The sequence below is a fragment of the Lactuca saligna genome, chromosome 6 (assembly GCF_052625555.1).
Source record: "Lactuca saligna cultivar CGN05327 chromosome 6, ASM5262555v1, whole genome shotgun sequence".
Taxonomy (NCBI): Eukaryota; Viridiplantae; Streptophyta; class Magnoliopsida; order Asterales; family Asteraceae; genus Lactuca; species Lactuca saligna.
In genome coordinates, this window is record NC_136422.1 from 148,290,219 (window position 1) to 148,314,738 (window position 24,520).

At 34.1% G+C, this 24,520-nt stretch overlaps 1 protein-coding gene across 1 annotated transcript; it reads right to left on the bottom strand.

Moving 5' to 3' along the window:
- Positions 1-23,417: 23,417 nt before the first annotated feature.
- On the bottom strand, positions 23,418-23,930 carry LOC145002993 (uncharacterized). Its single transcript, XM_078962160.1, has one exon. The coding sequence runs from the start codon at positions 23,928-23,930 to the stop codon at positions 23,418-23,420; it is 513 nt and encodes a 170-aa protein (XP_078818286.1).
- Between the last annotated feature and the right edge of the window lie 590 nt (positions 23,931-24,520).

A 24,520-nucleotide genomic window follows, 5' to 3' on the forward strand; every position in this document is an offset into this window, starting at 1 on the left:
CTTTTTTAGCATAACCATTGGAGATCTCATATCTCATAAACATAACATATAAGCAATTTGACATTAAAACATCTTTAAGCAATTATAAAATTAATACGGTCGAGTTGGTTCAAAGTTAGAATCATAAGTTTTTCTGTGCACGTATTGTTGCGTACATTAGTGGTTACCTACGATTATCCCCAAGTTACAAAGTAGTATCATATAATAAAACGTGCACCAAGGCAGTTGACCTTTTGATGTCAAAAGTTTTTTAGTATTTATCTATTACTAAAAAAATTATTTATCTACATTAAAATAACAAAAATATAAATTTATATATCTGACTTAGAAAAACAAAAAAATGAATAAAGAAATGAAGCATTTTCAATAATTATCCTTTCAAAGTTGCATTATCTTTAACACATGGTTTTTTCATTAATATTTACTTACCAAAAAAACTGTAGTTATAAACTATTTTAAGTAGTTAACCTTTTCAAAAACGTTTTTTTTTAATTAAACTAATTTGTTTTTATCTCTCGTGTGTTCAATAAATTTTCCTCACATAGTTTTTCAATTTTTAAGTTCACGTCACATTTTTGAATAAAATTAGTCGATATTAGTATTTGAATAAATAAAAAATATATAATTTTGAGTTGCATAGCCTATATTGCTATTGTTGATTTATGTTTTTGAGTTTTTTGTTGAGATTGTGCCATGCTACTATGGAAATACTTCTTCCCCAACTATTTAGCATGATATATTTTTGATAGTTTTAGAACTTATATTTTTTGAGGGTTGACTTTGGAATTGGATGATCGTTCTCATCTAATGCCCTTGAAGAGTCGAACTTTCGAATACTCAATAGGTTTTATGAGACTAAGTTATATATTTTGACAATCAATTGAGGCTAGCCTAGTTGGTAGATATTATTGCCTTTTGAGGTATAAGCCCCAGGTTTGGGCAAAGGAGTTTCTAATTTAAAATTACTAACATGCTAACCATCTAATATGTCGTTCAAAATAAAATTTATATATTTTTGACATGTATTCAGATAAATATTGAAGAAGATGAAGACCAGAAGTGGTGTGGATATTTTGAAGACCATATATTGTGCAGTTGACTATATTGTTTGACTTATGTTTTGATTATGATACTTCCAACCTCATATTACTTAAATCTTTAACGATTAATTATTTGAGCTAGAACTATGGGACCATATTTTTGCAAAAGACTTTTCAAAAATACCAAATATTAATTGAAATTAGTAAATTCAGTTTTCCTACATGAGAGGTGTTTCATCCCACACTCATTCTTAGAAGGGAAAAGTCCTGCCCAACCAATCTAACCCCATATAAACCATCCCACCTAATACGAGTAGCCAACATTGTTCAACATATTCCTACTAGAAATCACAAAACTTTTTGTAAGGGTTCGATTCTTTGCGAATCCATAAGCCAGAAAAAGAAGGGTTCGATTCTTACATGCCTTATAACACTTACTAATACTAATGGCCTATAAACTTCTCGAATCACTCAGCATCCTTATGACTTCGTACTGCTTCCTGTGATACAAAGAAACTAAGCGGGTCAAACTTGGAAGCCTGATGAACTAATAGGGTTTTTAACCCACAAAAATTAAGTTCTTTAAATATATATTTCACATCAAATAATTTACCTAATTACCCATTCTCATTATTCTTACATAATCCTAAAATACTAAACTCAATGGACATATCATAAGGATCATCATCAGTAATGAGTAGACAATACTGCTTGGGGGATTCCATTAGCAATATATGTCAATAAAGAAACCATGGACTGTCTAGAATAGTCTGTGGTTGTCATCTATACTCTGAATAACGACTATGAATATAAATATAAATTACACTAAAATATAAATATAAATTAGACTAAGATAAATTTGAGTGTAATTTAACTTACAAAGATTTCCTAGACAAATGTCCGGAAATTACACTGGCAAAACTCCGTCCTGATAGCCACTAGATGTCGGGCTCTTAAGGACCTCAGGGCTTCACCAAAATACCCTAATTACTAAGAATATTTGGGCCAAATGCAAAGAGATTCAAGGGAGAGAGTTGGAAAAGTTTTGGATAAGGAATGATAAATGCGAGCTATTTATAGGCTATTTTTGGGTTGTGTGTGTCGTACACAGACAAGGTGCGCATCGTGCCCTGTCGTGATTGATACTCTTCCTCTCAGCGATGGACACATGGCGATCAATGGCTGGAGCAACGTGTAGAAGCGAGTAAGTGGGGCAGGAACTTCAAAAATTCATCTCTCGGCTATACAAGCTCTGTTTTTTACATTCTCTATATCCATGTGTGGTATTTCTGAGTACTACAACTTTCATTAAGACTTTGTCGGCTAGTTCTCATCCGATCTTAAATTTAACAATCTACAAAGATTACACCGTTAACGACCATGTAAAAATCATAATTTTTACATACGGACTCCGTTTTTTACCATATTTATATTGTTGGGCTCCTATTAACGAGATCTTTAACTCTCATTTAGATTGTTTTGACTAAAAATCAACCGATCCAAAATTCGATTTTTGTGTTCACACTGCTGCGCTAAGATTTTGAAAAATCAAAAATTCCTCATACGGAATCAAATTTAGGCGATCTCTATATGTACACTCTCGGTTTTACAACTACTATAACTGCCATTTAGATTGTTTAAGATGATAAACAACCTATCTCGATTCACTAGTTACGACACACATTGTTGTATCGGGTTGAACGTGAAACTTCAAATGATCATAACTTCTACATACGAAGTCATATTTAAGGGTTCCTTATATCCCCATAATTCTCATTACGACTACTTCAACTTTCATCAAGGCTATTTATCTTAATAGTTATTTTATTTTAATATCTTTATAGCCTTTTTTATTAAGTTTTCGCCTAGTGTATAAGCACATAAATCACATAGATTCAAACAATTTCCTTTTATTTATTCATCAAATGATTACAGTTGTTGACCATTGTCATTTACATATCATATTAATGCGTAGCGGGAAAACATGGGCATTACACATAGACGATCTTTGGAAACCCATTTGATCATTTGGTCATATAACGGAGATAATATCGTATATAAATACTAAGAAAGTCAATTGAAAGAACCTTGGATCTCCCATCATAAACTGGTAAGAAATATCAACATGGACATAAGTGAACTTCATAGTAACCATCCACGCATCATTGGTCTCTATCCGAAACTTGCACCATACTCCATAAATATTGGATATCGTTGTCATGTTTTCATGTTTAATTACCAACACATTTACATTCATTGCCTATTTATCTTTTATCATTCTGTTTTCTGTAGTAATATGGAAGATTGGTTCAATTTGCTACTTGATGTAAACCTATTTGTAAAAATACATGTAAAATGACAATAAAAGTAAAAATGAGGGTTTTTTGGTCTTTTGAACTATTTAAAAGAAAACTAGAATTAAACCAAGATTTAAAGAAACAATTCAACAAAAACAACAATTTTATATAAAATCAACAAGAGAATGATGGTTGACCTTGGCTTCATCACATGGACGATTAGTTGATTATCATTAGACATTATGGTGTAAGACTTGTGATTTCATTTAAATTTGGCTATAACAACCCAAAAAGCTTGAGGCCACCTAGACTTTTCTTATTTAGTAAAATAGATAGAGAAGCTTATAACATATTTCCTTAGTTAGAGTCACAATTTCCATTAGATTGTTTAAGATAATAAACAACATATCTCGATTCACTAGTTACGACACACATTGTTGTATCGGGTTGAACGTGAAATTTCAAATGATCATAACTTCTACATACGAAGTCAAATTTAAGGGTTCCTTATATCCCCATAATCCTCATTACGACTACTTCAACTTTCATCAAGGCTATTTATCTTAATTGTTATTTTATTTTAATATCTTTATAGCCTATTTTATTAAGCTTTCGCCTAGTGTATAAGCACATAAATCACATAGATTCAAACAATTTCCTTTTATTTATTCATTAAATGATTACAACTGTTGACCATTGTCATTTACACATCATATTAATGCATAGCGGGAAAACATGGGCGTTACACATAGACGATCTTTGGAAACCCATTCGATCATTTGGTCATATAATGGAGATAATAACATATACAAATACTAAGAAAGTCAATTGAAAGAACCTTGTATCTCCCATCATAAACTGGTAAGAAATATCAACATGGACATAAGTGAACTTCATAGTAACCATCCACACATCATTGGTCTCTATCCGAAACTTGCACCATACTCCATAAATCTTGGATATCGTTGTCATGTTTTCATGTTTAATTACCAACACAATTACATTCATTGCCTATGTATCTTTTATCATTCTGTTTTCTATAGTAATATGGAAGATTGGTTCAGTTTGCTACTTGATGTAAACCTCTTTGTAAAAATACTTGTAAAATGACAATAAAAGTAAAAATGGGTGTTTTTTGGTCTTTTGAACTATTTAAAAGAAAACTAGAATTAAACCAAGATTTAAAGAAACAATTCAACAAAAACAAGAGTTTTATATAAAATCAACAAGAGAAGGATGGTTGACCTTGGCTTCATCACATGGACGATTAGTTGATTATCATTAGACATTATTGTGCAAGACTTGTGATTTCATTTTAATTTGGCTATAGCAACCCAAGAAGCTTGAGGCCACCTAGACTTTTCTTATTTAGTAAAATGGCTAGAGAAGCTCATAACATATTTCTTTAGTTAAAGTCACAATTTCCATTAAGGATGTGATTAGTGAAAATTAACTAGCATTAAGGACTAAAAAGTCACTAAATCCAAGAGGAGACAAACGCTTTCACTACTGTGTTAGAAAAAGTGATTTTATGATTGTGTGAAATGAAAACTAACATAAAAATCATTTGTTGCTTGTTAATTTAAGGATCTATAACTTAATTAAAAAATTAGTCAACTAATTACCAAACATACATCTAAACTCATGAATAAAGACATGTAGATGGTAAGATGTTCAAGTGAAAAACAATTTCATAAATTCACCACAAGTTCATAATAGTCTTTAAATAACTAAGTATCTATGGATTTCACCAAAATCAACCAATATTAGTTTAGCCTAGCATGGCTAAAATCAAGAAAACAAAATAAAAGGCAAAAATACCTAACATGTAGTAAGAATCAAGAGCAAAAGGATGATGTTTTTAATGTTCTTCAAGTACTCCAAGACCTCACAAATATCCAAAGAATTAACCAAATTTCGGATGTAAAGAAGTATGAAAAGTGAACCACCAACCATCCCAAAATAGAGGCAAAAAGCAAAAGCCCGGTTTTTTCATTGCATGGTCCACACAGATAGTACGGAAATCCACACGGACCATGTGTCTGTGCTGAGTGGACTAATTGGTCTATTTGACTTGGTCTTCAATCTCCTTTCTTCTTGCCTTGGTCCAACCTATTTGCAAGACTCTATTTAGCCCAATGTATTTTCCTTCTAATCATCTTCAAGGTAGTCATTTGCTCTTTGATCTTCCATAGCTCCAATTCTCATCACATCATCATAACTCTTCAACCAAGATTAAGTCCAACTTGTTCCATTATCACATTGATAATAAGCCTAATTACACCACTTCAAGCTCACAAGTAAAATGCAAGCCTCCAACTTCAAGGTCTACATTCCCGTAATCCTCTGTATTCAAAAGTCTTCGAAAAATCCTACAGTTATGTTCAAAAGACTAGAAAGCACCCGATAAATATGAAAAATAACAAAAAGAGAAAATGTGCATGAATTCTAACTAAAATGAGATGAAATATGTTAAAATATGAAAAGAAAATAACTAAACAAAATGAAACTATCAATTATCAGTGTTATGATAGGAAGTTATAAGTAACTGAGGTTAATACGATTGGTTTGGGGTTGTATGGTATTATTATCTCGATTCCAAGTGGTCTCAAGGACCCCCGATATGGATGCATCAGCTTAGTGAGTGGTTTGGTGATGTCACGAAGGAAAGGTTGGTTTTCTTCATCCTAGTCGGGATGAATTTCTAGGATGAAATCTATTTCAAGTGGGGGAGAATTGTAACATTTGTGTTCCAATTGTGTTTTTTCGTTCTTTTATTGTGTGTGTATGGGGGGGGTTGTTTATAGTCTAAAAGAAAGTAGAGGGATGAGGTGAAGCAAGAACCCATTTATAGCATTTGCTGAAAATATAAAAATCTAAAAAAAATCTCATGAAGTGTGAGGTACCTCTTAATGAGCATGGAGCGCCTCCGAATTACTTGCTAGGTTACACGTTTTATTAGGGTTTTGGAGGTATTTAAAGGTCATTAATCCCCTAGGGCTGGTTCATTCTCACCCTCCATGATCCTTTGAGCGATTTTTGAGAAACCCTAACTCTTTCTCCCTCATTCTTTAGCTTTGGTTGATTTGTGAGCTTATTTCTCCATATTTTAGTGAAGCTTAAAGATCTTGAAGTTCTCTTGGTTTAAATTGAAGGAAGGAGTAAGTGTATATCCATCAAAGTTACTTCATTTATGGACCTTTATGAGTATAAAGTTCCTAACTTGGTCTTTGGTTTTGTAGATCTCTTTATGTGTTGATTTTGTCACTTTTGGACCTTTTGAGCTTGTGCTTTGGAGTTGAGATAACTACAATACCTTTTGATTATATAGGAATGCTCTATGTAGCTTATGGACTTGGAAAGTTAGCACCTTGTTCAAGTTTTTTAGGACATGCAAGTTATTTGATCTATTAGGTCATTTTGGAGTATTAAAGTTTAGATCTTACATGATTGGGATGTCTAAATGGATAAAGTTGGAAGTTTTATCCATTAACACATTAGTAAGATTCAGATCTGAGATGTTGAGTCATGACTTGTTAGATTAAGTCATTTTGCGATTGTGAAAATGGTCTGAACGCGACACGTCCTTCTTAGGCGTGACACGCTTTTTAGGGTATTAAATGCATGTTTGTTTTAGACTGAACTCCCGACTGTTTTGTCTTCTAGTGGGTGCGGGGCACCTGTTTGACCATATGTTGACTTTTTTTACGTTGAATCTGACCATTGGTAGTTGAATTCTTCACTAGTTTGACTTTTGGTCAAATTGAAGGGTTTAAGCTATAGATTAAGGTTTAGTCTTTGTTTAGTTAAGAGGTTTGTATAGTTGATACATTGGACTTCGGGTTGTGGATTTCAACTCTTTGATCAATTGAGTCTTCTTACTATAATAAGTAGGACACTAAGTGTCATAATATTTTTGTTGTCTTTGTGACTCTTGCATAGATGTTTGTATGTATGTTGGGAGAGGACCGTATAGATGTTTCTATGTATGTTGGGAGAGGGCCGTTTATATGTTTATTGCGTGAGACCCATAGGCGAGATCCATTTATATGTTTGTTGGGCGAGGCATGTTATGATATGTGGTATCTTGGGGAACTCGCTAAACTTTGTGCTTACAATTTTAAGTTTAAATGTTTAAGGTCTTTTTGGCAGTACGGACAAGAGCACAGTGTGATTGCATCAAATATGCTTTATGATTTTGAAATGTTACGCACTTATGAATTTATTACTCTGAATTATTTGTCAATAATTGAATGTTATCTTTTTATGATTTAATGGTATGGATTCATCTGTTTTAAAAATGAAAATTATGGTTTGAATTTTGGAACGTTAAATATATCAATAACCATTAAGCTAATTTACTCTATAACTTTTTCCATGTAAAATGTTCTTCTAAAAAACTTAGTGGTAGGTGTTACACTCAGAGAAACATGTCTTATTTTAATAGCATACATAATATGATATACTCGGGTGAAAACATACTACAAACATACAAGCAACACATTTAGGTGGGACAACATGATATGGAACTTGATTCATAAGAAATGAACAAGCTCCATATGGTTATTTTTGTTGATCATAATAGGGAAGACATTCACGTCTTTTTTTCTCGTAAAGGATCAAAAACTAGTCCATATCTTATTTTTTTTGTGGGACAAAAAAATTAATTTTTACCTTATTAACATAAACACAAGTCCAAATATGATGCATTGTAAACACAACATAAGGTCATATATTATCTATTTTCGTGAACAAAAAAGCCTTTTGAGGAACAAGTAGAAAAATAACTAATGCATAGAAAACATGCAAAGCTTTAAAAAAGAAATTAAAGTTGGGTTACTATAAACTTTATATCAATCTACAGAAAGATAATGTAAGTGCAACCATATGATTTGATCGACAACATGCGGCTTAGCGGTACTAGGAGTTGATGGAAATGTGTCTGTTAGCCAAAGGTTGGGGGTTCATATCTCATTTGTGAAAAAAGTAATAGATTTAGTAGTATAGTAGTGGATGTGTGAGTTATCATTTCTAAAAAATATCATGTCCGAATTCTATCATATAAAACTCCATTATTTTTTCCCTAAATTTTAAGATCAAACACACAATCCATCTAAATTCTATCATATAAACCTCTTATATGAATGTTCACACTCCATCTTCTAACTGTTATTTAGCATATCTCATTTCATCTTTAAGCCTCATGTAAATCCCAGTTACCTAAAATCATTGACGACACCAAAATCTTCAACAACCTACAACTACACTAGTTGGCCGATATTATTGATCTCAGATTGATAGAATTCTATTATGAGAAATGATTATATTAATAAGTAAAAACTAAACAAGAAGATCCAAATATGGCGATAGTGTTATGAAGAAAAATAGAAACCTAACCAAACGCCATATGTGTCAAAAGTAAATACATAAAAAGCAAATCTTTAAAACTCGGTATTCTCCTTAATGAACTCGAAATTGCATGGATTGCTCGTTTAGTGTCTTGTAATTAGTAACGTTGTGATTTTCACCTTAATTTTTTAATGTAACATTTAATTAATAGAAACCAGCAACGAAAGTCTTTTAAATAATATGTAAAAAACAACCACCAACATTACCTTTAATTTAAAAACAATCCAAAATAAAACTCTTAAAGTTTGATAAACAAAATATTAATAGTCACTACCATAACAAGTCCAAGTGATATCAACTAGGTAAAAATAACATACTACCTAGGAAGATCCCAATCTCACTAAGGCACACACGCAAGCAACATGTACCAATACAAGGCAACCATGACAAACATGACAAGAAACAAGTGTCATCATCTGCATAGTGAGCCGACCATTTGTACACTGTCAAAGTGAAAACATATAATTCCCTTAATGGGTAAATCATTTAAACTATCATCACACAGGTTATCAACATCACAAAGTACACAACACCACATACAATCATTATACACCGATTTAATGTTGAATTATATATTGTTCCTAGTTTAATTCGATTTTGTAATTACATTTAGCATTCCTCGTTGCAATTACTATTAATAATAGTTCATCGCTATAATTATGATAGTGTCATATTTATATACATTTCTAGGCATTATTTTAATACATTCAAGCTATGATTTGGTTAACTATAAATATATTTGGTACTTATAATGTTTAAATTATATTTTGCAGACAAAAATGGACATTCTCGAAGAAAATCACTGATACCGACAAAAGTTGGGTACTTGGAGGAGGAGGAGCTGAAAAAGACACAAAAAAAATGTTCCTGGACAGCTTGACCCTTAGTCAGTATTTTGGCCATATTTCATGACCCTTAGTCAGTATTTTGGCCATATTCCAATTCCCATGTTGTAGCAGTCTAAAGGCCACAAAGTGGCCACCCTTCCTACCATAGAAGCTTCTAGTTATTTGCCGCATACAAGATTTAAAAGATGCCCACTGCGTGTCACCTATCCCCACACCGTGACAACCAAAATTTCGCAAGAGTGTGTGTGTGTCTATATATATATATATATATATATATATATATATATATGTATGTATGTATGTATGTATGTATGTATGTATGTATATATATATATATATATATATATTCATAACTTTAGTTCGTTTCCAGGGTTTGAAGCGTGAGGGTTGCGATAACTGACGAAGAAAAACCCTTCCAAGAACCCTTGGAAGGTGGAAATCGATTAGAGAACAAGGGATAAAGAGATTGGAGCAAGGATTCGCACATATTCATTCAGTTTTCTTAGTTTAATAATGTTTAGCCTAGTTTTGCATTTGTTTATGTGTTTTTCAGCTATGATTATGGGCTAATAACCCTTGCTTTTGTTTAAATTAGATGAACTGCTAATATTGTGTGTTGATTTCTTAATTAATGGATCTATGAAGTTAGTTTTTTATTTAAATTTTGTTTGATAAATCTAAACCTAGTTTGTTAAAGTTTCTATCTTTATTTCAACGCATCAAGATTGTGTAGTTAAACTGCAGTTAATTGCATGAACTTGATTTACCTAGTTATTTATTATCATTAAATTGCTAGCACTAGAGATTGGCCATATCCTAGTAGAGATGATAAGTTAGTTGCTTAACTATGTTAGAGAGCAGCATTTGATCATAATATTTTGCTAGATTACTTGACTTGATCATAGAACAGTAGTATGTAGATTCTATCATTTAGAGTTCAAATTATCTTTAAAATCAATCTAGTAACCTTAACTCACATGATCATTGGCAGTGAAAGTTAATAAATTGACTTATGCTAGTTAGTCGGATCAAGATAACTAATAACTTTTATTTGGTAACTGACAAAATTAATCCATTGTAATCAAATCAACCATAGAAAAAAAGGAGGGATTTGAAGCTAAATGAGATTACCTTTTATTCTTGGTTTTAAATCGTTTTATTGTCATTAATTATGTATTTTAATTTAAGTTTTTCTGAACTTGTAAAATCAGATAAAACTCCTACTTTTAGTTGTTTTCTTAGTTTAGCTTTTAGTAGTTATTTAATTAATTAAATATTGTTCCCTGTGATCGACACCTAACTTACTTTACTATTCTATAATCCGACTTGGTACACTGTCTATAATTGCATAGTTAGTTAAGTTTGTTAGGTTATAAATTTAAGATTGATATGTATAATTGTGCAAATCAAGTTTTTGGCGTCATTTTCGGGGAATGATTTATTTTAGTTATAATTTAATTTCTTTATGTTAATCGATCCTTTTTGTGGGGTAAAGACCAAAAAATTTTAATTTTATGTATTGTTTTGTTTTTCTATGAAATCAATTCCCACGACGTGGCGATTTAATTGCCACGATGTGGGCACTATTCGTTTTTAGTTTTTCTTTTATTTAGTTTTTGTTCCTTTTACACGTGTTTTTCTAGTTTTGTTTTAGCAGAAAATATGGGGGACATCACGACCATGACAATGGAAGAGTACAAGCGGCATATAAGGAACGATAATGGGTCGGGTATTGTTCCACCAAAAATTCCAACCACGACAAAGTTTGAGCTTTCGGGACACATTCTGATGGGTTTTGGTCATAAGACATCTTATGTGCTCATACAAACCCTAATGTTTGGATCTAGGTTTCTCTATTGTACATGCTTTGAATCCAAGACTATAAACCCTAATTCTAGCATACAAGTAATCATATTAATATGTAATTAGGTTTAAGATCATACCTTGATTGTTATGTAGCAATAACAATCCCAATTCCTCCTTGAATTGACTTTGGAAGGCTTAGAGTCACAAGTGTCACTCCTCTAATGGTTCACAAACACCATAAGCAAGAGGATGAAGAGGAGAGAGGATGGAGGCTACCAAAAACGTGTAGAAACCCTAGCAAGAACATTTGCCACGTTTTTGAGCCTTAAGGGGTCTTTATATAGTTGGGCTATTAGGGTTATCTAACAAGGAAACCCTAATTTGGATGCTTAAGCCCTAAGCAACCCATAGACTCCTTTTATCAAGCCCATGGACGATTTCCTTATGGGTTTCCCATTAGAATTCGTCCATCCCTTAATATAAGGCAATCCATGGCCCAAATTGCAATTATCCTATAATTACAATTCCAGTCCCTTAAGTTTAATTAATCTCTTTTAGTCACAAAACTAATTACCAATTAATTATTGACTAATATTAATTAAACAATATGATTTCTCCCTTAATATATTATTCTCATAATACATTAATAAATCATATTTAATCCTCACTCTCCATAAATCATCCTATAAGTTGCTTTGGTGAAGGCAACCCAAAAGGACCATGCACCATCGGGTCAAGTACATACCAAAATAGTTATGGACTTAGACACTAATCCAACAGTCTCCCACTTGGATAAGTCTAACAACTATTCTGCGTATGACTTCAGATCCTGATTTGCAATCGTAGCTTTCCAAAGCCGCTGTCAACTCTGATCCTATCAGATACGCGTGTCCTTAGATAAGGGATCATATATTCCTCCATTCTAGATATCGTATGAGATATGATTTCAAATCATTCTCTTTGTACTATGTCTCGATTTCTGATTTATGACGACAGACTAATTGAACAAATCAAATTAGCCCTAGCCCGGCCGAGCATTTACGTATGTCATCACTAAACCATCGAAGGGCCCAAAGATATCGCTTTTATTCTTCGAATAAAAGGAACGGATAAACTTTGATACAATGCTTGCTTGCACTCACTAACCAAATCACACACAACAATATGTTTTATAACACCAAGTTACTAGTGTGTTTACATATTATCAATGTGCAACCGATTAGCAAGATACAACTCACACATCTCGGTTTCAAGAATATAAGATGTTATCGTCTCACTAATCACTCGAGATAGTGATCCAAGTGAGCGTGGGTTTAATCCAATGCTCAAATCATATTCATAAGCACTCATGAACGTTGCAGCAAACATTTGCTTATGTCTAATACTCTTTTAGACAATCCACACACCAATTCACGACAGTCTTCATTCATATCTACTTCCAACATATGAACGACTGTGGCCCGTTTGAATAATTCGATTATTCTTAATAAACTCAATTATTCTGGAAGTCAAAACACGCAAGGTGAAACACAATAATAATACTAATCCCATATGGCCTCAAACCTTTGAGTATAAATAAAACACGTTTTATTTATCACCATATCGATTACTCATTATTTGTCGTTTCGGGTAATCAACTTCTTACTTGAATTCCAACACTTGTCCCATGCTCCTAGCATGCACACAATGTTTACCTATGGTTCTTACTTCTGTGAAATAGACAAATTGAACACGTTTCCAATCCTTCTCATTTTACAACTTTAAATCCATTTTCTTAAGTGTAAGAATATCAAATTTTTGTTACTTATAGAATATACTAGATTCTAACACTTTATGCAACGATCCTTTTGTAATGTCACTGCACCAAAGTCTCAAAGACTATTACCAATGATATTACAAAGTCCTCTATCGGAGAATGTTACAAGACAATTCCTTAGATATGATGTCTCTCTCTCAAAGTACATTCCTTTGAACATCCTTTTGCATAAAACTTTTCAATATTTACTTCCCAATATGGACACGCTTCCATATTTTCCATATGACAACTAATTTCTTAATAGAATCTTATTTATTCGTAATGATGTCAATATTGTCCATCCAATATGGAAACATTTCCATAATTTCCAATATTATACTTCCAACTACTCACAAGCGACCAATCCTCGTCGAACTTTGGATTGTCCTTTGATAGTTGTTTAATTATTTTAGTCAAAACCAATTCTAGTCCCTTTTCCCTCTAAATGCACTAGACATTTGGAAAATTTTAGAATGGTCAAACATTAAAGCATTTGCAATCGATCCTATACCCGAAGCGTATGGGACAAGACGCATAATGTTTTATTTTCTATGTTCTCAAAATTCGAATTGTGAAGAGGAATGCCGTAATCATAATCGAAATTTTAAGAACACACTATGTACCTTTGACTAAATTTATTAACATTCCACAACCTAATCCATTAGATTTGAAATGAAGCATAATATTCTCTCCCTTAATTATAGCAAAACAACTATACAACCCTTACAACTTTGTAAAGTATGACTCTTGTTTTCTATAATTAATATTGCCAACTATGCAATACGTGCCTTAATAATCATACAATCATAACATTTATGCTCCCACTATCATGATGATTATTATAAAACATAACACTTATGCTCCCACTAGCTTCGACATGTATTCGTAAACATCTTAACTTTCAGAAAAAAACAATACTTATTGAATTTCTTAAGTTCATGTTTCTAATACTTAGTGCTTTGATAATCTTTTATCAAGGCTTCTTGAACTTATACACTTTTGTCTTAGATAGTTCATATGTGTGTCTTAACAATTAAGATTAATTGCCAAACCTCACAATTCAAATTATGGAAAGGGATGTCGTAACCATGATCGAATTCGAGAATGCAATTTTACAATCACTATCTTTTAAAATCTTTCTTAGTGAAAGCATTTTCTCACAATCATTTTCATGAAGGAGGAAATCTTATGACACTTAGATTTAAACGATGTATGTGTTCCTATCTATGTGAATTTGTTAAAAACCAAAGTTTACGACAAATTCAAACTCATATGGATCGAACTTCCTTAATCTTGATTTCTTGCCTTATGGTAGCACAACTGCCCACCACGTCTTCCAAGTAGTTAAGTAGCTCACCTTTTCCTATCAATGTACTTTCCATTGATCAAGGTCCTTGCCTTTTATGCATTCAAATGAGAACTCATAGGACTCACATGCATAATTAACTCGATTGGATTGGCACAGAAACAAAATAATGTCTTCACGATAGGTTGTAAACCTCAACTCGTGTGCTAGTGATGATCGATAAGGTTTATTTGATTTGTTCTTGAAACTTTTCAAGACTATTAAGACTCCCACTAACTCCTTGACATATACGATTCTCTTATGAAAACATTTCTTGACAAACAAATATTCAAGAGTTAGTGTAGCTTTTATCAAAACAAAACACTTCATAATTTTGGTCTTAGTTGGTCTTTGCCTTATTCAAGACATCACAACTTTCCACAATTGATGAATGTTATAAACCTTCTTAATACTATTCACTCAATGTCACAATCTTGACTTTAAGACTTGTTTTGGAACGAAGCATGATTGACTTCTTGATTTGACCATTTCTTCAATCTTTGATTCCTCTTCTTGGACATACAATTGTACCAAGACTCACTTAAAGGATCAATTGAGATATGGCTCTTAATCATTAAGACCTATCATAAAGCATAAAAGCTACTCTCCCTTCTTCTTAGAATGGAAAAACTCTTATCTTTCGGCCTACTTGATTCTTCTTATTCGGTTTGCTATTGATCTAAACCCTTTAATCAATTCAAAATTACACTTAATCTTGTAAGTGTAATCATATCTACTAAGCCTTTAGTAAATTATGACGAATATCTTTGTTACTCTTATGGTGAACTTGATCAACACACAACTTTGTGTACTCGATCTCCTAGTCCTTCACTTGACACTTTGTCAATGAATTAGTCAAATTTCCAAATACGAAATTTCTCATTCATCGTGCATCCACGTTGCATGATTCCAAGTTTCTGTCCAATTGAAACTTGGGCGATGAGAAACTCTCCCTATTTGGTAAATTCTTGACATTTCCATAAATAACATAACTAAGAATCATATCCATTCGTTGTAGAAATATTCAAACATCAATTTTCATAACGATTTCATTGCAAGGAAACAAATAAATAAGTGAGTCAAAATTTATTTTATTTATAAAAGCAGCGGAAAAACATTTGTCCTTACAATGCAAAATCCATTGAAAACTATGTAAAGAATGAAAATTTTCTAACAACTCTATCATAACTATCAAAGCTCAAAATCCAATCTTCAATTCCATGCGATCAAGATCCATCTCTTGTGATTAGATTCATCTTGCTCTCTTATCAAGCTTCCTTTCTTTTCACCGATCCTTCAAAACATTCAAATGCAATCTTATCACATCATGTATTAAGAATCAATGAATAGGAACTTAATGGAGTTAGATAGTGGATTCTTACCTAAAGCGTAGTCATACTTTTGACTCTCCCATCTCTTGGATCTCTTAGGTAAATAGGGCAACTTCGTCTGCAATGCCCCTTCTCTTGGCAATAAAAGCAAATTGACTCTTTTGGAACAACACATGGAACTACTTCAGACATCGCCTTTCTCTTATGATCAAACTTTTCGATCATTGCATGTCTTTCATTGCCATTGTCTATATCCATAGAGGTCTCGAAGGCAGATTCACTAATCAACTTTGCTTTTCTATTGCGCCAAACCATTGCTAATTCAGTAGCAATAAGCATATAGGTGAGATCTATAAGGGTCACGTCGCGGTTCATCATATAATACTCTCTTACGAACTCACTATATGAGTTAGGAAGTGATTGAAGAACCCAATCAACAGCCATTTCCTCACAGACAACGGATCCCAACAGTGTGACTTCATCCCTAAGACGTGTGCACACATCGACTTTCCTTCTTTATGTTTACTTGCCAAAAGGGCTTGAGTGATATTGAACCTTTCAATTTTACAATTTTGTGGGTTAGGGAGAATAATTGGAGGAGGAGGAGGAAGTGAAGCATGATTTCTTGTTCCTCGATCGAATCGTGGAATATCATCTTCATGTGGAATGCTTGTTCCACGGGATTTGAGAAGACCATAGTTGTCGAACTTTGACATCGGGAGAAAACGAATTCAAGTTAATTGATTGATTGAGTCCTTGGTAAATCACCCAAATGAAATTCCAAGGCTAGGACCCAACACAATATCCTACAACTCGGGAGAGGGATGCCGTAACCCAAATTGCAGAACATTTGAAGGTAAGTGAATGACGATTCACTAATTTCCACCATGAAAAATGAAAAATAATTTTAAGTTTTAAATCTATGAAAACTCCTAGATCCTTTGAGATTCATTGAACATTTCAATGGCATGTTTAAATCTCGATATGCCCCTCTTGTTTGTGACTGGGATGCCGAGGATCACAAAGCGGGTGTGAATAACCATGCAAACTACATGGTGCCCTCACACGTTACAATCACCTATTCGATGTGTCAGTAAACCACACACGCTCCACCGAACTATGACAAACATTGAGTCACCCTTTGCTACCTTTGCTTAGAACCATTTAGTGTGCCGGTAAACCACACACACTCCACTAACGTCTTCGCAAGGGCACACAGTGTAATTTCATGGAATTGCATCAATTCACTTTTGCCTAAGTAACTAAGATTGGGAATTTGAAAAACATTTAGTTACTTTGTATTTCATTATACTTATAATGGAAGGTTTCATCCTATCCTACCCGTTCGGCTAACGACCCTCTACTAGTCAAGAGTGCGGTGGGTAAGAGTGGATACCCATTCAATCGCCATTTTATAAGCAAATTCCTTAAACACCCCTTATAGACCAGCTTCGTGAATGAGGCCTACTAACGGTAAGACTGACTTTTACTCATACATATATATATAATGTTATACTTTTAATGTTATATATAGTATAGGGTGTATTTTATACTTTTAAAATACTATGTGGTTAACTTTAATAATTACACTTTTAATTCAATTAAATTGTTAACCTAAACTTTTATGGATTTATTAAACCTCTTTTAATTATACTTCTTAATTAATTAATAAAACCATAAGGATGTGATTTGAACTTTTCAAAACATTATTAGGGTTTTAGAATTTAACATTCCTAATTAAACTTTTAATCAACTTTTAAATTCCAAAACTTGAGGGCAAGTTTTGAAACCTTTTTCAAAACATTAGGGTTTTAACTATTTAAATTTCAAAAATCCAAAACTTTTGGGTTCAAATTTAAACTATAAAACCTAAAGGGGAAAATATGAAACTTTTCATAACAACAAGGATCAAATAACAAATAATCTAAACTAACATTTAATTACATAATTATCCATATTTGATTTGTTTAATGATTTCTTGCAAAACAATTTATCAATTTACTCAAAATAATTAATCAATTATCTTATAAGGAAACAATTATCTTATTAATTGATAATTATCTTTAATTAGATCAAGAATATAGTCATATATATATCATAAAATCGGATTTATATTGATCTAACATGATAAGGTAACTATCCATATGCAAAAACAGCAAGAAATCCCGAGATAAGCATTATCTGACGAGTTGACTCGTCGAGTCAGGCATGGACTTGTCGAGTCTGCATGGACTCGGCGAGTCCAGCCTCCACAATCCAAAAAATTGAATTTTTCAGTTATACAATGCATCAATACAATTGAAACCAAGCTAGGCTCTGATACCACTGATGGGTTTTGGTCATAAGACATCCTATGTGCTCATACAAACCCTAATTCTTGGATCTAGGTTTCTCTATTGTACATGCTTTGAATCCAAGACTATAAACCCTAATTATAGCATACAAGTAATCATATTAATATGTAATTAGGTTTAAGATCATACCTTGATTGTTATGTAGCAATAACAATCCCAATTCCTCCTTGAATTGACTTTGGAAGGCTTAGAGTCACAAGTGTCACTCCTCTAATGGTTCACAAACACCATAAGCAAGAGGATGAAGAGGAGAGAGGATGGAGGCTACCAAAAACATGTAGAAACCCTAGCAAGAACATTTGCCACGTTTTTGAGCCTTAAGGGGTCTTTATATAGTTGGGCTATTAGGGTTATCTAACAAGGAAACCCTAATTTGGATGCTTAAGCCCTAAGCAACCCATAGACTCCTTTTATCAAGCCCATGGACGATTTCCTTATGGGTTTCCCATTAGAATTCGTCCATCCCTTAATATAAGGCAATCCATGGCCCAAATTGCAATTATCCTATAATTACAATTCCAGTCCCTTAAGTTTAATTAATCTCTTTTAGTCACAAAACTAATTACCAATTAATTATTGACTAATATTAATTAAACAATATGATTTCTCCCTTAATATATTATTCTCATAATACATTAATAAATCATATTTAATCCTCACTCTCCATAAATCATCCTATCAAGTTGCTTTGGTGAAGGCAACCCAAAAGGACCATGCACCATCGGGTCAAGTACATACCAAAATAGTTATGGACTTAGACACTAATCCAACACATTCTTAGTATGCTAACAGATCTACCATACTTTAGGAATGGCCATGATGATGCCTATGATCATATATAAGAGGTGGTGGAGATCTAAAATTATTTTAATGCTCCAAACGTGAGTAAAGATGCAGCGATACTATGACTTTTACCAGTCACACTCAAGGGTGAAGCAAAAGAATGGTTAAAATCACTTCCCTTTGGAGCAATCACGACATGGCTGATTTTAGGACTGAATTCGTTCACCAGTTCACCCCTCCTTCTAAGGTAGCAAAACTTAAGAGGAATATACAAAATTTCCAACAATTCGAGGAGGAGTCCCTATACGAAGCTTGGGAGTGCTACAAGAAATTATTAAGAAGTTTTGCTCAACATGACTTCATTGTGAAACAAGAGATCTTAATTTTTTATGATGGATTCAGCATATAAACTCGCAAACTTCTAGATTCTCAAGGGTCCATGAGAAAGAAGGATCCAGCCACTAACAAAGCTTTAATTGAATAATTCACCAAGCATTCAAGGGAGTATCACAACCCAAGGGGAGGATATCACGAGAAGAAGAGCGAATGGAGATGGAGCTTCTGAAGTCTTAACAGTGGTAATGGCGTAACTCGATGCCATGGAAAATAGGATCACAAATATGGGTAAATGAATTAATATGGTACAAGATAGATGTGGATCTAGGGGGAGGGGGCATTTTATATGATATTGTGCATTGGAATACAAGAGAGCTCGAGACACGACAAAATATCAACAACTCGAGCATGATCTCTACCAATTAGAACGCGTCCAATCTGACAAGATCACTACTCTTGAGTCAATGATATTTAGATTCATGGAAGCTAACAGAAAAAGACATGATGCCACTTAAAAGAGTTATAACAATTTGCCTTAATTGATTTTGTATATTACATCACGTATATATAATACAAGATACAAAGATATACAAATCTAAGATAATAATAGACTAGCCTAAACATAAGGAACCTAAACAAGATAAACATTATCAACTTATCTTGACATCTGTCAAGAATTATCGTTAATACCCCCCCCCCCCCCCCGGAAAGTGAAGAGGTGGTGGACCAATACGTAGCTTGGTGCGAAATTGCTTAAAAAGTGGACGAGGAAGACTTTTGGTGAAGATGTCGGCTATCTGTAATGATGTCGGAACAAATTGTGTATATAATCGACCAGATGAGACTAAATCTTGGACAAAGTGATAATCAATATCAATGTGCTTTGCCCATTTATGAGAAATGGGATTCTGACTTAAGAAAAATGCACTTCGGTTGTCACAAAGAAGATTAGGTCGATTAGGTTGCAAGGCATGTAACTCACGAAGAAGATGAGTGATCCAAACAATATCAGCGGTGGTGTTTGTCATTACACGATATTCGAATTCACAACTAGAACGAGAGACAGTCGGTTGCTTCTTTGCACTCCAGGAAACAAGATTACCACCAAGAAAGATGGAATAACCATATGTAGAACGATGGGTTTCGATACAACAAGCCCAATCTACATCTGAATATCCAATCAGAGAGGAAGAGGATGGGCAAGTAAAGTGTAGACCATAGGATAAAGTACCCTTGACATAACTTAAGATACGTTTAACGGCTTAAAAATGATCAATCGTAGGAGCATGAAGAAACTGACTGACTTGGTTGACAACATATGACAGATCTTGATGAGTGATGGTCAAATACTGAAGGGCACCCACTAGTGAACGATAAGAATTGGAGTCTGATAAAGGTTGACCACTAGTGAGAAGAGGTATCGAGGTAGACAAAGGTGTGGTTGCAGGTTTGGAATCTTCAAACCCGGTGCGAGTTAATATATCATGAGCATATTTAGCATGGGAAATAAATAAACCATTGCCCATATATGACACCTCAAGAACTAGAAAGTACGAAAGCATTCCAAGATCTTTGATGGAAAACTCAGCATTGAGTTTAGAAATAAATGTCTGAATGAGAGAGACATGGTTACCTGTGAGATTGTTGTCGTCTACATAAACAAGTAAATAAAGAACTTGGGAATCCCGTTTGAAGACAAAGAGAGAAGTGTCAGCTTGACTACAAACAAAACCAAGACTAATAAGAAAAGCACTTAGCCGTTAAAACCATGCTCTAGGCGCTTGCTTGAGTCCGTACAACACCTTTTTCAAATGGCAAACATGGTTAGGAAAGCGTTTGTGAATGAAACCTGGTGGTTGTTCCATGAAAATTGTATCATTTAGTTGTCCGTTTAGAAATGCATCATTCACGTCTAGTTGACGCAAGGGCCAATTGTGCATGACAGCGAGAGATAGGACAATACGAACAGTTGAAGCTTTAACCACAAGACTGAAGCTGTAAGAGTAATCTAACCCATAAATTTTAGAAAAGCCTAGAGAAACCAGATGAGCTTTATAATGTTGTATTAAACCATCAGGATTGAACTTTGTGCGAAAACCCACTTTAAGCCAACAACGTTGGAAGCAGTAGGACGAGGCACTAAGACCCAAGTGTTATTTGAGCGTAACGCGTCCATTTCTTCTTCCATGGCAGACAACCAACGAGGATTTTTAGCAGCCGACTTGAAACCACGAGGCTCTTTGATGGTAAAAAGAGCCTGAAACAGAGGTAATTTGGCAAAAAAAAAAGTGAGATCCACCTGATGTTTTGGTTTGAATATGCCTGCACGTGATCTTGTGACCATGGGATGTGTGGAACCCAAAGACGAATTAGTGATAGAGATTTGATCAGCAAGTGGCAAAGTCGGTGGTGTTTCTGGTGCTGGCGATTCAGTTGGCGATGACAAGACAGTTGTTGATGAGGAGACAGCAGATGGCGGGACAGCAGGTGTCGAGACTACCGGAGATGTTGATGTAGGTTGTTAGACATCGGGAAACATTATAGTAGAAGGTTGTTGAGAAGAATCATTGGTAGCGTGCTTGGGATATAAGGAGCAATTTGTAGAGGGTTGCGTTTTCGATATGCCCTTAGGAGATGCTTCCGGGGAGAAGGTAAGAGAAAAAGGTTCCTGAAAATCAAAAAAAATCCATCTTTTCATAAATAATAGGAGATATAACACCAGTGAATGGAAAATTGGATTCATCAAAGGTTGCATGACGAGTGGTGTAAATGCATTTTGTTGAAGGGTAAAGACAACGGTATCCCTTGTATTGTGAGTTATAACCGATAAAAATGCAGGAGATACTTCGTGGAGCTAACTTGTAAGCCGAGTAATTCCGTAAATAAGGAAAAACACGACATCCAAAAGTTCGAAACACAGTATAATTTGGTGTTGCTTTATAGAGAACTTCAAATAGAGACTTGTGATTCAAAACTTTTATAGGAACCTGGTTAATAATGTAGGTTGTTGTACTAAATGCATCCACCCAAAGATATGGTAGTGCACTTGTGTCAAAAAGCATTGCTAGACCCGTTTCTGTAATATGTCTGTGTTTCCGTTCGGCCCTACCGTTTTGTTGTGGGGTATGGGGACATGAAAAATGATGATGTGTGCCATTTTCTAATAATAGAGTCCAAACACGGTTACTACCAACTCAGTTCCACCATCACTTTGAAAGCTTTTGAGTTTACACGAGAACTGTGTTTGAACAAAAGCTAGAAAGGCAGTAAGTATAGAAAAGAAATTTGATTTCAACTTCAAGGGATAAAACCATGTAAATCGGGAGTAATCATCCACAAAAATGCAATAATGAAAGTAACCATTAGTAGAAGCAACAGGTGTGGGTCCCCATAAATCACAATGAACCAAATCTAACACATGCGATGATCGTTTAGAATTAAATTCAAAAGGTAAGTGTTTTCTTTTTGAAATTTGACACGAGGAACAAATACTAGGTTTAGGTAAAATAGATGTAATAGATAAGCAACCCAAGTTTTTCAATAAAGAAATAGTTTCATAAGCAATATGTCCTAATCTAGCGTGCCATAATTCAAATGATGCAGAGAGCTGAGAGGATTTTAAAGCTGTTATAAGTGCTCCATGACCTTGCTTGAGTACATATAGACTATTTTCACATGTTCCCCTTGCTATGATTTCCTTTGTGGATCGATTCTGAATGGCAAAAAAGGGATTAGAGAACAAGACATCTACTGGAGAATCTTTAGTAAGTTTGCTAATTGATATAAGATTCTTAGTGAGATGAGGAACCACAAGCACATCCAACAATTTAAGATCTTTGGATAGAGAAAAAGTACTAATATGAGATATGTGATAAGTATTACCATTGCTAAAAACTATCTGATCATTGCCTGAATAGGAGAAGGATGATTCAAGATTTGTAGGAGAGGATGTAATATGAGCCGAAGCACCAGAATCAACGTACCAATCTGGTAAATCACGAGTGACATGCATTGTGCTTTGAATGCTTGTGCCAAATTTTCATTATGGTTCGATCATTGGCTAGAAAACGTGCTTAACTAAGGACAAGCGTTTGCAAATGACCGTTTGTACGACAAAGCTGACAATGGGGTGGTCGTCGACCACGACCCCGACTACCAGAAAAGGAACCACGACTGTGATTACGACCAACAATATTGTTGCCACAAGATTGAGTTGTTAGAGAAAAGGTAGTTACTGAGGGTTGTTGACGATCAGCAATGAAGGCAACAACAGGAGTGGATGAACTGTGAATGGATTTGATGAATAACTCATGGCCTTCAGCCTGGGATACAAGATCACGAAATGAAGGGCGAGGTTGAATAGCACGAGAAGTTGTGGAGAAAGTCTCGAAAGAGGAACCAAGTCCACAAAGGAACCAGTGAATTTTGTCCGAATCATCAACTGGGTGACCGATGGCTGCTAACTGGTCGCATATGGATTCAAACTTATGCCCATATTCTGAAACAGAAGAAGAACCTTTTTTAAAGTTGTCGAAGAGAGTCCTTGAGATTCTGCATTCGTTCTTGAGAGTCGTGACTATAGTCATGTTCCAGAGATCGCCATATATCACGAGAGGTTTGGAGACCTAGAATTTTAGCCATGGCCTCTTCAGATAATGAAGATTGAACAATAAGCAATGCTCGTTGATCTGCTTCTAACCAGGTTGTGTACGCAGGGTTTGGTAAAGAAGCACCAGCGACAATAGTGGTTTTTGGTGGGATAGGAATCGAGCCATCAACATACCCTGACAACCGTTGATATGAAATAAGGGGGATAAGTTAATTCCGACATAGTAGATAATATGTGGAGGTTAATTTCATGGTGAGCATATGGAGGATAGTAGCAAGAGGAAGAGTGCCATCAGAGGGTTTAAAGGAAGAAGAGTCGACGACTGCCATGAAGAATAGATGAGGAGGCGTAACCTGGCTATGATACCATAAAAGAATTATAACAATTTTCCTTAATTGGTTTTGTATATTACATCACGTGTATATATATATATATATATATATATATATATATATATATATATATATATATATAATACAAGATACAAAGATATACAAATCTACGATAATAATAGACTAGCCTAAACATAAGGAACTTAAACAAGATAAATATTATCAACTTATATTG

Bases quoted from the DNA above. Each gene is read 5' to 3' on its own strand.
- LOC145002993 (XM_078962160.1), bottom strand. From the start codon at position 23,930: ATGACTATAGTCACGACTCTCAAGAACGAATGCAGAATCTCAAGGACT.